The following is a 14,264-nucleotide window of genomic DNA, read 5'->3' as shown; positions in this document are numbered from 1 at the left end:
TTTTTTTTTTTTTTTTAATCGCAATATAATTACAATATATGGAATCATATATCACCAGGCCAATACACAGCCTTAAAACGTACACTCAATACACAAATCTGACTAGTGGAACGATAAATCAATAGACATTAAAAAAACGGCCAAGGCCAAAATTCTACTAATTATGATAACCAACAACAGCGCATTTGCACCCCTAGTTCTTCACTGTGTTCTTATGTTTTTTAAACAGTTTGTGCCAATCACAATCTGAGCAGAAGCTTCTTAGCTCAGGGCACAGTAAGTGGGCTGTTAATGGGTACAGTTAGCCCAGGAGAGAGAGAGAAGCAGTAAAGCAGCACACCTACAGAGTGATGGACAACTTAGAGGACCCGTACTGACAACAATATTGGTATTTTCACAGCTCACTACTGACGAATGTCTGGACCGATAAAAAGCCACAGACGTGGCTTCTTCCTCAGCTTGCTGCAGTCTAAACATCTGATGCCTCAGGGTCCACAGTAGCAAACACATCAACACAAAAACAATTGCAAACATACAGTGTTTCCATTAGTGCAAACAAATAAATGACCACAGAAGTAATCATGCAATGAGCTTATTTACACAACCTGTTTCTACCTCCTGTCCCATTACAATTTCACTTCTCAGAGCACAAGCAGGATTTCAGCTAATTACCACAAAATGAAGGACTACTGCTAGGCCTATGGTATAAAAATTTAATACAACAATGTGTATTTAAAGTCATTTCCCAGCCCAGCTTCACTGCCCGGAGGCTTGGAGCATTGTGTCCTCCACTCTAAATTTAATTATGTTTTTCAACACTTCAGGTCTCAAGTGGCCGTGTCAGATCTATAGGGAGCTTCAGGGGATCTTCTGTCTGGCCGTCTGGCTCCTCATAAATACAACCCACAAAGGCTTACGTTCCGAAGCCGATCGGGCATCAAGCAAAGCTGTGCAAGGGCAATTAATGGCACTGACCTTGAACGCTGCTTATGACTTGTAGAAACATTATCAAACGGTACACCAGCAAAAGTGGTGCACTAGCCAAAAGGTGTACATATGCTGTCCTGGAGTGCACAGCAGCACTGCACTGGTTAAAGCTCTTTGTGACCATTTTAACTCATTTTCAGACACACTGAGGAAAGGAAGAACATGAGAGCTGGTGCAGGTCAAACACCAAATCTTTATCAGTACTATGAGTATCCAAGACATTGCTGTAAAACAAACAAACAAAAAAGAAAAAAAAAGACAAAATAACCCAAAACATTTCAATCTTTCTTGCACAAGACGCCATTGCTGGTGCACGAGAACCAGTACAGTAACAGGGAATTTCCTGGGTAGTCTTAAGTGTGAAACACAGTGAAGTCTAGATCACAATTGTCTTTGTTTTTTTCCATTTTTAGTTACTTTTTGCGAGTAAAAATGCCGTAGGTGTGTATTTTGTTCATGAGAAATCATCAATAAATCATTAGCAGCCCAGCAGAAACCTAGTAAGACATTATTTGCACTGATCATGAACTGATAACAGTCTGTATCAGGGGTCAGCAGTCAGGTAAAAGTACCTGAAAATGATTTCTAAAAAATAAGAAAGAAATTTAAAGACATTTATGATGTTAATCGTGTAATTTTGTTTAATTGGAGGATTAATAAAGTTGAAAAACATACAATACAGTCAATTTAAAAAATGCTATTCAAAAAAGCTATTGTATACAATTAGCCAATGTAACATATCTTCAATCTGTTATTGTATTGCAAACAATATTCTTAGTGAGATACACAATATGCCTTTTTTTGAGCATTTCTACATTATTGCCAGTGCTTATGCAACTCAACGAATTAAGTCAAAATCACAAAGTACGGGGTCGTGCTTGAATAGCAGTTTTTTTTCTCTACATCTTGTCCTCTTCATCTCCTAACATCATCTACATTTAAGCTAATGATAGAACAAAGCAAAAGCTTGAACCTAAAACCTTAAAGACATTTACCACACACACTGGAGTCCATCTATCTTTCCTTTTAATACAGCATCATTAATATAGCTAGCTACAAACCGCCAACGTTCAAATCCTGCAGAATATCTGGCAAGCATTCGCTTCAAACCTGTCCATCCAAATCTGAGAGTTCCCCATAGGCTACAGCAGGAGTGGTGGCAGTCTTCCGAGAAGTACAGTAAAGGAGGGCCTGAGGCTTGGCTTAAACCCTGAGGGAGCCCTGCAGCTGTGTGTACGAGCCTGTCCATGTCCTGAAGCCTCTGGCTCTGAGCTGATCAGCTCGTGCCAATCCCTCTGAGGGCTACCTCAAAACCAAGAGGAGCCATGCGCAATCTGCTCCAGCTCCAACAGAAGTGGGTCAGCCCAGATTACAGCCGCCCTAGTCTGTCGAGTCATCTGAAGTAGCAGCCAAACATTGAACGCAACTGTGTGGTTTGTGGTTTTAAAAAAGGGCTGCTTTCATGACCATCTATGCCCACGCAGATCACATGCATGTCACAAATAGTGTGACCTAGGGCACATGAATCGGCAGTTTCCTAGGATGGTAGTGTACACTGAAGTATTTTCAGCCTTTGTGGAAAAGGTATTTTTCCCCCTCCAGCTCTCGCCAAATCAGGCCTTTCAGTCATGCGGCCAGAACACCTGCACATTTTCAAAGCAGGTCTTTTGTTGCAAGAGGCCAAAAGCATTTGCTCATAAAGGGAAGAAACCTCAAGCTAAAACTGTGATAAGCGAGGAGTCTAAAAATGTGGTGTGCAGGTGCTTCCCATGCGCAAAAGTCTGACTACGCCCATCATGTCGGTGGTTCACGCAAATAAAGCTTTCAGATGTGTCTGCCCCCCCCTCCCCATAAACAGTGCCGAGCACATTCTCTGAGCAGTGGCGATAGCATTGCTAATGTCAAACGGGGAGTTTGCGTTGCTGTGGCTCGCCTGGTATGTCAGAAATCAAATGGCACCTCTCTGTCTCGCACACTCACTCTCCTTCTCTAGCTAAGAGATTAGAGTGTTGACGAAGCTTAAAAGTGCCCGGGGACGATAGTGCAGGCGTTAAAACCCTGTCGCCGCGCAGAACACATCCTCCCTCAAGCAGCCTGATGGCTTTCCTGACATTGTTTTACAGTGCTGCGAGGCTGGCGGGCTTTATTTGCACAGCATTTCCATTCAGGAACATTAAATGCAAGGCAAAAGCCTGCAGAGGAACAATTTGGACACTATGGAGATCCAAAGTGGTCTTGCTTTCCAGGGGCCAAAAACAAAAAGAAGAGAGACTTAACCCACAATTCAGTTATTTTCACTAATAACTACACTACTCCCATAATTAGCATACATTTTAGAATGCCTAGAAGACAGAAGTATTGGACACACCTCTTAAATCACAGAATTCCACTAAATTCATTCAGTACCACTGCAGGTATATAAAATCAAGCACGTGTCATTTTAAAGAGCTCACTGAATTTGAGCGTAGTACTGTGAGAAAGGATGCCACCATCAGTTTGTGAAATGTCCTCCCTCCTAGATATTCTACCATCAACTGTGAGGGGGATTACTGAAAAGTGGAAGCGTTTAGGAACCACAGCAACTTGGCCACAAAGTGGCAGCACGCGCTACAAGGTGCATAGGGCTTAAACGTTGCCAATGCTCTGCTCTGCTAACTCAAAAAGTGCTTAAAGTCTACTGTTGTAGCTACAACTCCATACTGATGCCTATGGATTTAGAATGGGAGGTAATAAAAGCTCCTGCAGATGTAATGTTCATAAGTGTTCCGAGTGTTTGTCCGTATAGTGTACATATGCTTTGTAACCATTTGTTAAAACAAGTTTTTTCATTTGTCCAACAATAACTATTTGATGCTGATCAATCCTGCAGTTCCAAACCTGTCTAGTGCGCCCCCAAGTGGCAAAATAATCGGTTCTGCTGGGTGTGTAACTCCACCTCAAATGGTGATGAAAAAGAGGATTTTCCCCCCCCCCCCTGAATTACATAGCGGATGGCGGCACCCTTCAGAAGGTTCTCGCTGGCGGCCTCTGCAATGCATAAAGCAGAAAAGCCTGTGATTGGCTCCTCGCTAAACCCCGACCTGTACGCTTGTTTTTCTACCCCCTCATGTGCCAATGTTTTCAAATGTGCCAAAAGGGAGATCTGCCGATACTGAGGGTGGATGTACTCTTTAAGAAAGTCTTGATTGTCTGCACAATTAATTAATGGAGTTAATGGAGATGTTGGAACGCATGCTAGAATGAGAGAACAGGATCAACCTCCTGGTCCTTCTGTTCCATTCGGTCAGTCACCATCAGCCTTATCAGCCAGGAGCAAGATCGAATTTTATTACAGCCAAGAATGTTGGCATGGTTCATAGTTTTTTCCCCTCTTTCTTTTTTTTTTAACTGGAAAAATTAAAAAAAAAAAAAAAAACACACACACACACTCTCACACACTCTCACACACTCTCACACACTCTCACACACTCACACACACTCACACACACTCTCACACACTCTCACACACTCACACACACTCACACACACTCACACACACTCACACACACTCACTCACACACACACTCACACACACACTCACACACACACTCACACACACACTCACACACACACTCACACACACACTCACACACACACTCACACTATTTTCCATCTTACTGGTTCATTGAAGTGTGTGTATGTGCGTGTAAAGATGCTGTTTGGACATACGCGGGGCTGTCTAAACTGCTCTCTCTTAGATGAACATCAAAACCAAAGTCTTCTTCAAAGTAGAGGGCGTGTGCATGCTCTGAAGGTCAGCGTTTGATCCAGCTGGATCTTTCTGGAGCAAAACTATGCTTTTCCAGCACTCTTAAAGAGCCGTGCTCTGCTCAGCGCTTTAGACGTGTCCAACCCGAGCAACGCGTGATCCACTCCACTTCAAACGTTCTGCATCACACAAAACTAATCAAGGCAGTAAGGTCAGAAATCTACCATCAATATGTATCACAGCGCACTGGGGCTGCACCACCGGCTCATGATGAATTCAGATTTATTTACAAGGAGCTGTTCTCTCCGTCACGGCTGTATGCATGCGATGAGGCAATCAATGAGCAGCAAAAGCTACGCGAGCACTCCCCCGTATACATGACATTTGGGCCACTTGTTCGGCTCGGAACATTTGGGAGCGTTCTGTGCGTGAAAGGCAGCTGACGCTGAATCTAAAGCAGAGGGAAAAGGGGAAGGGGGGTTTGCGGACACACAGAAGAGGAGTTGTCTGCAACAGGCAGATGGATTGTGCTCCCTCTTTCTCTCTCTCTCTCTCTCTCTCTCTCTCTCTGACTGAGCGCCAGCAGTCACTCTTTACTCATCTGCATGCTGGTAGAGCAAGGGAAACGTCTGCGCCCTCCAGCTGTGCTTTTCCATCCAGCCACAGGTGAAAGGAATAGTCAACTACATGTACAGCAGTACCGTGACAAAAATGTGGCATTTCATACAATTTTTCCTGGAATTTGTAATGATCTAATTATCTAGAACGGCTAATCACAGCGCATTTCAGCAACATAGTGTCACCCTGTAATGGAAAAACATGTGATACTGGTTTCTGAGTCAAGACTCAAATAACAGTTTCACATGTGGCTGGTTACTGGTGAGAAGAAAACGGCCTGATTTTAGTCAAACGGTTTGATTGTCATGAGTAAAGCTTTGTTGTGTCTACTGTTCTGGGCATTTAACAGTTAAATATCTGGTTAACAATTAAATAATTTAATATTTATCAGTAACATTGACATAATTTAACAACTCACAACTTCAAAAATGACTTGACACAAAATGCTGGCCAATTCTCATGACCAATGTAGAACATCAAAATAAAAATAGGCTCATTAGACACTATCATCACACTAAAGTTGAATGGTAAACAAAAGTCACAACTGTGTTCGCACCATGGTTTGGACCTTACAGTGTGGTGCAATATAAGGGGTGGTTTGGACTTAGTATTCTTTTCATTTAATTAAATCAGACAGTTGTGCAAGGTGCAGCTTGTTCCACCTGGTGCCGCATTCCCTCAAAAGGTTGCCAATACAGCCTGTAGTTAATTAAGCAGTTAAGTGTAAACGTTAGTATGTTCAGTGTGTTTCCATACGAACACACAGACACACACATACACTGATACATCGTCCTGATCCAATGCAACATGGTTTCATGATGTGAAAATGTTATTTCTCTGTTGTTTTAAACCCAAGAGGGGAGAACAGTGATAGATAAGGAATAAAGGAGATCGATATTTGCCATACCATGCACAGAACCATGACCTTCATACCTTGCTGTTTCGCTACACATACACCACACTCCTATTGCCTACCTTCAAAGATTCAAAGCTGATGTAACAAAACAATTAAAATGTTCTTCTCCAAGCGCACTGAGCTGTCCAATAATGTTGGCTTAAGGGCAGCTGACAATATGCTTGGCTCGCTTCGGGAAGAAGCATATTCTAGCCTTAAGCCAGAGCTGAGACCATAGTGTTATATGGGGCTAAACCAATCTGAGTTCTTTACAGCGAATACCCAAGCCTAGATCAAACTAAAACTGAAAGTAAAATGGGCAGCTGGGCTTTTAGGAAAGCTAATCTTTGTCAAACTTTTTTTGCACTCACATTTCTCCTTGGAAGGACGATCAACTTTGACAAACACTTGCTACAGATTCAGGTCTGACCAAGAAACATTATTAGTTAACTGCATTTTTGATATACGTTAATAAAGAAACAGTACAAATCCATCAATATGTGGAGTGTCGATTCACACATTTTCTTGATAAGGTGAAAACACTCACTATAACAGTTAACTGAAGCATGAACAACATGAATGCTGAAGAATCAAAAGCTTAATCTAAATACAGCACACTTGTCTGTTGCCAGAGGTTTTGATAGATTGTGGTCATTATGTTCCTGCACACGATCCAAGCTGGGAACAATACCTGTTTGATTACTCTGTTTCAATGACTAATACTCACTTTCAGTCTCCGCTGTGTAAATTCCACCCTCGCAGTGAGAGCCTTAAAGCCAAAAATGGCAAACTGAATGGAACTCTGTTTTGGCTGAGCCTAGTTAAACTAAGCCACGTTTTCAGAAGACTCATTTTACTTCACAGACAATGAAAGGGCCCACTCAAAAGCACCTGGGCTGACAACAGTACTTGAGCCCAAAGCTCTATTGTACATGTCCACACAAAGCACTACTTGGGCAGCAGATCGTCTTAGCATGTATTGTGTGGACCGGGGGGAAGAAAGAGAGCGAGAGAGAGCGAGAGAGAGCGAGAGAGAGAGAGAGAGAGAGAGAGAGAGAGAGAGAGAGAGAGAGAGCTGAGCCCAAACCGAAACAAGCCAGTGCTGTGACAATCAACACATTCCGACAAGAGCATGGCAGTTAGTGGGGCAAGGGTCAAAACAGTGTCGCTTGGCAAACGAACCATGAAAAATATGGCACTACATAATGTGCTTGCATCAGAAGCCAAAAGCACAGACACAGCTACTCATGGAGAAGTCCCCTTTGGTCTTCACCATTTTCTACAATTCAGAATAATAATGAAGATATACAAAGTGAAATAAAATGACACATAATTAAGCAGTAAATAAAGAAAGGGGTTACAACTTTAATATGCAAAAAAAAAAAAAAAAAAAAAAACTTAAGTACAAAATGATACATTCAAATATTTTCCTCATGCCCTTCAGTCTCTTTTGAGAGTCTCATTTATCATATTTTGTCAAAATCACTGTCAGTCATACAGGGACAGGGAGGGGACTGTTATATTTATGACAGCTTTTTACAAATCAGTTACAAATTCTAGGGGTTGGGTTTTTTGAAGTTTGGTTCCCAACCCTGGTCCTGGAATTCCCTCTGTTCTGCACAATTTTGTGTTTCTCCTGCTCAAAACACACCTGATCCAACTATTCCTCCTGAGTGGAAACAGCAGCAGGTGATCACTACATTGCGCAGAACAGTACCTGCATTCTAAAGCCTGGGCTGCAGCCAAGGTAGGATGAATTTCTCAGCTGCTACATCACAGAAGACTGTTCCACAGTGAAGGACTCTTCCTATACAGCCATCAGTTACCCACAGTTCTGCACATACAACATGGGGGAAAAGGGCAAGTTTGTTAAAAATGTTATTATAATTCATTTCCATCAAGGTTTCGTGCCACGATTGCAAGAGGCGGGACTTATCCGGCAGGGCCTTTCCTGGTTAGACTGGTTCCATTAGGGTGACCAATAGGCTGCCTTTTGTCGATGGAAAAAAATCTAGTTAACTAGATTTATCATCCCTGCCACTAGGGATGATAACCTGCATTAAAGCAGCGATGGGCGACGAGGGTCAGAATCCAGCACCATTTGCTGATTTCCCTTCTCCAACAGACCAACTAAACCTGGCAATTAACAGGGTTAAATCAGGTGTTCTGGAGCAGAAAAGGCCCAGAACTGTGCAGGAATCTGGCCATTCAGGACCAGAGCTGCTAACCCCTGGGTAAGAGGATACTTCCTCAGTGTGACGAGATGAGATCCAATTTAACCTTGTAAAAAGCAACACATACATCCTTTCCATTTTACTTCCTGTAGCCCATAAGATAGTGCAGCTCCGGGAGATCATGAATGGTTCTAAGGAAAGGTCGGGGGTTTCCACGATAGAACAAAAGAGGCAGCCTTACAACTCCATCAGAAAATGACTGTTTTAACCGCAAGGGAACACACTCTGTAATACTGCCAGCTGTGATCGATTATTTACTGGTAAATAAACACAAGAATGTCCACAAACATCAAGGAAAAGACATAGAGTGTTTAACAGACAGAGAATGATAAACCAGGATCCACACTTGTTAACTTCCTTGATAGACATTTTTTCCGCTTGGCGTTTTGCTTATCCTGCATCTGGATATGAAAAACACATTGCTTTTACACTTGTGTTAAATGTGGTAAGGATGCACCTCTGACCACCTAATCCAATCACAGGGCGCTCTGGGTTTCGGGCTTTTTTTAATGTTGCCAAGTGAAATCCGAAACTGATCCTTTACATGTTAATGGCAGCTGTTTGGAGTTTGAGTCTAAACCTTTGGACTGGCACTGTACACTGAGGAACACCACCAGTTCTTTAGATACTGCTACTCAGCTCTTTATGTAGAGCTTATTTAAAGCTGTAAACTGCAGAAACGGATCTCTCTGAAATAGTCAATGAGCACTGACTGACATGCCTGTATTTACTTCCTTCTACTTAAGTCCGTTCAGGCAAAGAAAAAGGCCCATCTCCGTTTCCGACTCTGCTGAGACAGGCGCTGGCAGCCCCGGAGCCGGCCACTGACAGCACGCTTATTAGTGTCATCCTCCAATCACCTTCCTCAAACAATCTGCAAGACTAGAACAGAAGGCACAGCTGAATGCTCTTCACTCTTAGCCGCAAAAGCAGAAGGGAAAAAGGTGGGCAAATATTGAGCTCAAACACACGGCAGTGGAGTTATGAACCAGTGACTCAGCAAAAAAAAAAAAAAAAAAAATCCTGCAATCCTCAAACAAAGAAAATCCACAGAAACACCGCACATCAGCCCACAGTGCTGTCAGTCGATAAGACGGCCAGTCAGCAGCTCAAGTCCCGATACTGCACAACAACATCTGGCCTAATGCGGACCTGACACGTCCTTATCTGTCATTACGCCACAGAGATGAGCCCAGCCCAGCGGGCAACTCAACAGGGCTGTAGGCTTAATGACTCCACACACCACCACACAGCCTCTGCAGGGAAATAATCCCCCCATCTTAACCCACATTCTACAGCTTTGGTGGGGGAAAGCAGACAGGCTTTCTGAAGCTGTCGTTTCAGGCTTGCTCTGGACAACAAAACAAGACGGCAAAACAAGACGTCTAAGACTACAGTTACATTGCAGGCACTATTCTTCAGCTTCAACAGCTGTAGGGCAGAATTTGAAGCCGTCTTTGGGTTGGACTTGACCACCCAGGCTCATCTAACGTATTCTTTTTTTTCACATCCGATTTTTCTGTCTCGAAATGACCAACCACAAGTTTATAATTATCTGTCTTTCCAGTAACAGACCTGAAATGAGTCACACACACATACAAATTTCAGCAAGTTATCCGCCATCAACCAAGTTTTTGGAACCCAGTGCTGGTTCACAGTAATAATTTTATACTGTTACACGCAGTAACTAAATAATTGTAATGGAGACACTGTATGTGAATGCACCATAAAAAGTCCTTTTGTCACGTATTGAATATGTACCCAATGTAGAATCACAATAAGAAGTGGTAGGTCCGCACAATATGAAATAAAATGTGTTAAATAAAGCTGTTTAATATTACAATGCCTATATGAGAATCAATAAATTCTGGGATGATGGGTCTACATTAGCTCAGATGGTTTACGTGGCTTCTGTCCAATCCTGCAGTATTTTTAAAAATAAAATGCATAAAATATTTTACAAAAATGCAAAGTTCAGTTTGCTCACAGGGTGACAAACACTGAACACAAAGCACATTTTTAATAAGTCCTTCAAAAAGTGTTAAACTGTCAGTCTAACAATACCTGCAAATGTTAAGCTGCTCTGAATCAGGAGTGACAATTGAGCAAACCTTCACCCTTTGAATGACCACTGGTTTAGGCAATATGCATGGGTAAATGTCACAAAAACAGTGACCACTGCTAAATAAATTTAGCTTACAATAGTGCCACAAAAGCAACCAAAATGCATTTCCATATATCCAATATTATGTATATTAGTAGGTAAATTTAAATAGAAATCTAGAAATACAGTTGATTATATGTACAGTCCAATAGTCCAATTCATACAACTGAATTCAAATTACCCATTGAAATGCATAAGCTGTCCCAGGTCATTCAGTGTCAGCAAACTGCAAACATTCAACCTTTTCTATGAACAACTTTATTATTGCTGTAATGCACATGCACATGCATAATATATAATATTATAATAATATATAATAATATTTATTTATAATTTATAATAATAAAATGCGAATACAGTACGACAGTCTGGAGTTGCACTTCTCATCACATTGTTTCGCCCAGTCATCCTGCTCGACTTCTCTTACTGGAAATCGTCTCCACCCCTGCCCCCCCCCCCTCCCTCCTGTTTGACTTCCTCTGGTTCACCTACTTCCTTAATTGCAGCCAAATCTTGAAACTGAGGGGTTACACCACAGTGTGGAAAGAAACTGGGTGATCCGTCGAGTAGTGTGAGAATATATGAGCCACAAGTTTTCCACTCTGCTGCCCTCCTGAAAGGACCAACAGGTTGAAGCCTCATGAAGGGGGTGGTACAGGTAGAGAGAGAGAGCTTTTGGAGCTCACCTGTTTGTCCCGGTCCTTGTCCTTGGCCTTTCCGCTGCTGCCAGATCCCCTGGAGGAAGTGACATCCCGGGGGATGACAGAGATCTGATGCAGTGGCATGTTCATCCCAGCGGGCCAGTGGAGCTCACACACACGCAAACTGAAGCCAGCCCACCACCACCATCAGCATGGTGGAGAGAACCATTAATCCAAACCTGAGAGAGAGAAAGAAAATGTGAGTGACAGAATGATAAAGATGGAACGAGACAGGAAGATAGAGAGAGAATGAGCGATAGAATGATTGAGAAAGAGAAACAGAGAAAACGAGAGAGAAAAAGTGAATGGGACGGACAGAATGGTCAAGAGAGCGAGAGAGACTAAAAACAACATCATGGTCAGGTATTCTCACAAAAAAGGAGAAGTCATGAGGGCTTCAATTAGCAATTCACCAAAACGCAAAATTAATGCATTCCTTTAGAACAGCCTCAGTCTGCAAACGACAGTCAGAAATATCTGAGATCTCCCTCATATGTTGACTGAGTGCTTCGACTCATTCCCACCGAGTGTCCCAATGGATGGAAAGGTGTTTCCATGCAGGGGCACGTGACTGCTGTACGTGCTGAAAAGTGCAATCTCCATTAATTGCAAATCGCTTCAGCCGAAACAATCGCTATTATAATGTGTTATCACGACAGGGCTCTTAATACCTCCAGCGTGCACACTCCAACATTTCTCAGCTAATGGTGCTGCCTAGCCTTGTAGACTTACAAATAACTAAGAGTGTTCGTGATGAGATGAAACGGCGCGGTATGCCGACTGCAGTGACTGACCTAGTGTCTTGGCGTTCCTGAGCTCTGTAGTGCAGCACCACCAATTATAAGCCCTTTCCCTTTAGTCGCTTAATGAGACATTTATTCAGAAGAGAAGTAAGTGCTCAACCCATGCTGAGAAATCATAAAAGTCCACTTAAAAATAGCCCACGTTTCTCTCTGCCTTTGCGACCATCTGCTGCTGCCTTGACAGCAATTAAATCTCTCCCCTTTAGTCGCCGTGGCAGCCACCCAGTCTCACCACATGGCCGAAGCTGGGACTCCAAATCGTCAAAACGGACAACGGCAACCGGTGCTGCAGAGAAACACTTAATCATGGAGGAGACGGAACAAGGGCGGTGTATTGGCAGGAAGCTGGCGATGCGATACGAATCACGATACAGTGGTAAGATATAATATTTTGTGATCTATTGACTTTTACAAGAAACTGTCACAGTATATAAAAAAAATCACCATTATTTGTATAACTTCTGAGTAAGTCACTGGAAAGAAGAGCTCCAACAAAATGGTAAGTGGCAAAGTGCACGCAGCCTTAACTATGCTGAAGTAGTGTTTCTTAATCTGGCATAGTCATTAGTCATTTTCAGAACTTTCAGAATCATGCTGAGAAGAAAGCACACTGCATGACCCTCTATGACCGTGCTGGGTAAGAGATCATCTGTTTTGATATAGGAGTTTTTAGTTTTTGCAGTGTTTTTTTCCCCTTTTCTTTGCCTGACCCAATCTCAGTCTTTTTCCTACCTCATCTCCTATTCCCCTGTGCCCTTCCCCCTGAATCCCACTCCTACCAACCACATTTATATCCATGTCGGAGTGTTAGCCCTTTGTGGTCTATTTGTTCACATATTTTGGAATTACAAATAAATTCTTTAAGCAGCATTTATATCTTAAATTAACAGCTTCCAGATCACTGTAATGCTCTGCTGACCTGTAATAAGGCATCTTTATCTTTGCTCAGCAAGTTGCTTACTGCACTATGTAACTTTGGTGATGCAGGCAGGAAAATCCTGCAATATTATTTTTCAGCCTTAGTCCACATGCTTTGTTTTCAGTCTCAGTGATTGTTCTGTATCTCTGAGCTTGCAAAATACAAGTGCGCCTTTATAGATGATAGGGACAGGTCTTAAAGCCTGATTTGTCTTCACTGCAGTAAATTTCACTCTTCACCTGTAGGGGGAGCCTGTCAGACAAAACTAACAATTCTCCATACTGCTGCTTTAATAATGTTAAATAGGACAAGGCGACTTGTCACGTCGCAAAGATGGCCAAAAATGCAGTGATTAACTTAATTTAAAAAATAGTGGAATTCTAATCTTACGTTTTAAGCCTATTATTTAAGTAAATATATAGATTTTCCATCTCCATTTACAGGTAAAGACTGACAGTTACATGTTACACTTTTTCCAAGAAAATAATTCAAGATTAAGAGAATATTTTTCATTAATATGGTTACATTTGACACACATACACAAAAACCCCTTAGGAATAATCAATAAATTAGTCGTTAATAGACTAACTAAAAAATATTCTCTAAAGAATCTTCAGAATCCCACCAATCCCGGACATATTACAGTAGTACTGCTCCTGTTAGTGGTTCCGATAGGTCTCACAACATATTAAATATGCACTGAAATTAATAATGTGACATGGGTAAAGATGCCCTGCATTATTTAAACTACTTAGCTTTTGCAGTATTGCATGAATTACAACATACTTTTCTTCAAAATGAACTCATCGAAACACTCATCCGGACCTATGCCTGATAAAGACGCCCAGAACACAGAGTAAAATACATTGGGACTGGTTTAGGGGGTTCACCTTCTGCAATGTCAATACTGCCGTATGAAAATGATCACAATAGCCATGAACAAACACTATGGTCAGTTGTACAGCCCTAACTTGCAAGATCCATTTAACACCCGCTCATGAAAACCATTTGCACCATCCCTTCATATGGTGTAACAGTTACACAACTAAAAGAGAGTCATGAACTCTAACAAAGCGATCACAGTGCAGTGAGGGTACATCAATACTACATCTCTATCCTCACTTACTTATAGTTAAGAAGAGCTTATTTAAAAAGTCAATAGACTCTTGAAACTTCTACAAAATGCCCAATGTCC

The 14,264-nt window shown here is 42.0% G+C and overlaps 1 protein-coding gene across 3 annotated transcripts in view; it reads right to left on the bottom strand.

Annotated features, from left to right (window-relative positions):
• Positions 1-14,264, bottom strand: part of marchf8 (membrane-associated ring finger (C3HC4) 8) — a 108,261-nt gene that overhangs the window by 70,047 nt on the left and 23,950 nt on the right. For all 3 annotated transcript variants that reach the window (XM_072677888.1, XM_072677886.1, XM_072677887.1), the window contains exon 2: positions 11,333-11,526. In XM_072677888.1, the coding sequence (XP_072533989.1) occupies positions 11,333-11,437 (105 nt within the window). In that variant the 5' untranslated portion in view covers positions 11,438-11,526. The remainder of the gene's footprint in view (positions 1-11,332; positions 11,527-14,264) is intronic.

The sequence above is a fragment of the Salminus brasiliensis genome, chromosome 4 (genome assembly GCF_030463535.1).
Source record: "Salminus brasiliensis chromosome 4, fSalBra1.hap2, whole genome shotgun sequence".
NCBI classification, from domain to species: domain Eukaryota; kingdom Metazoa; phylum Chordata; class Actinopteri; order Characiformes; family Bryconidae; genus Salminus; species Salminus brasiliensis.
This window is presented reverse-complemented; position numbering and strand designations above follow the sequence as displayed.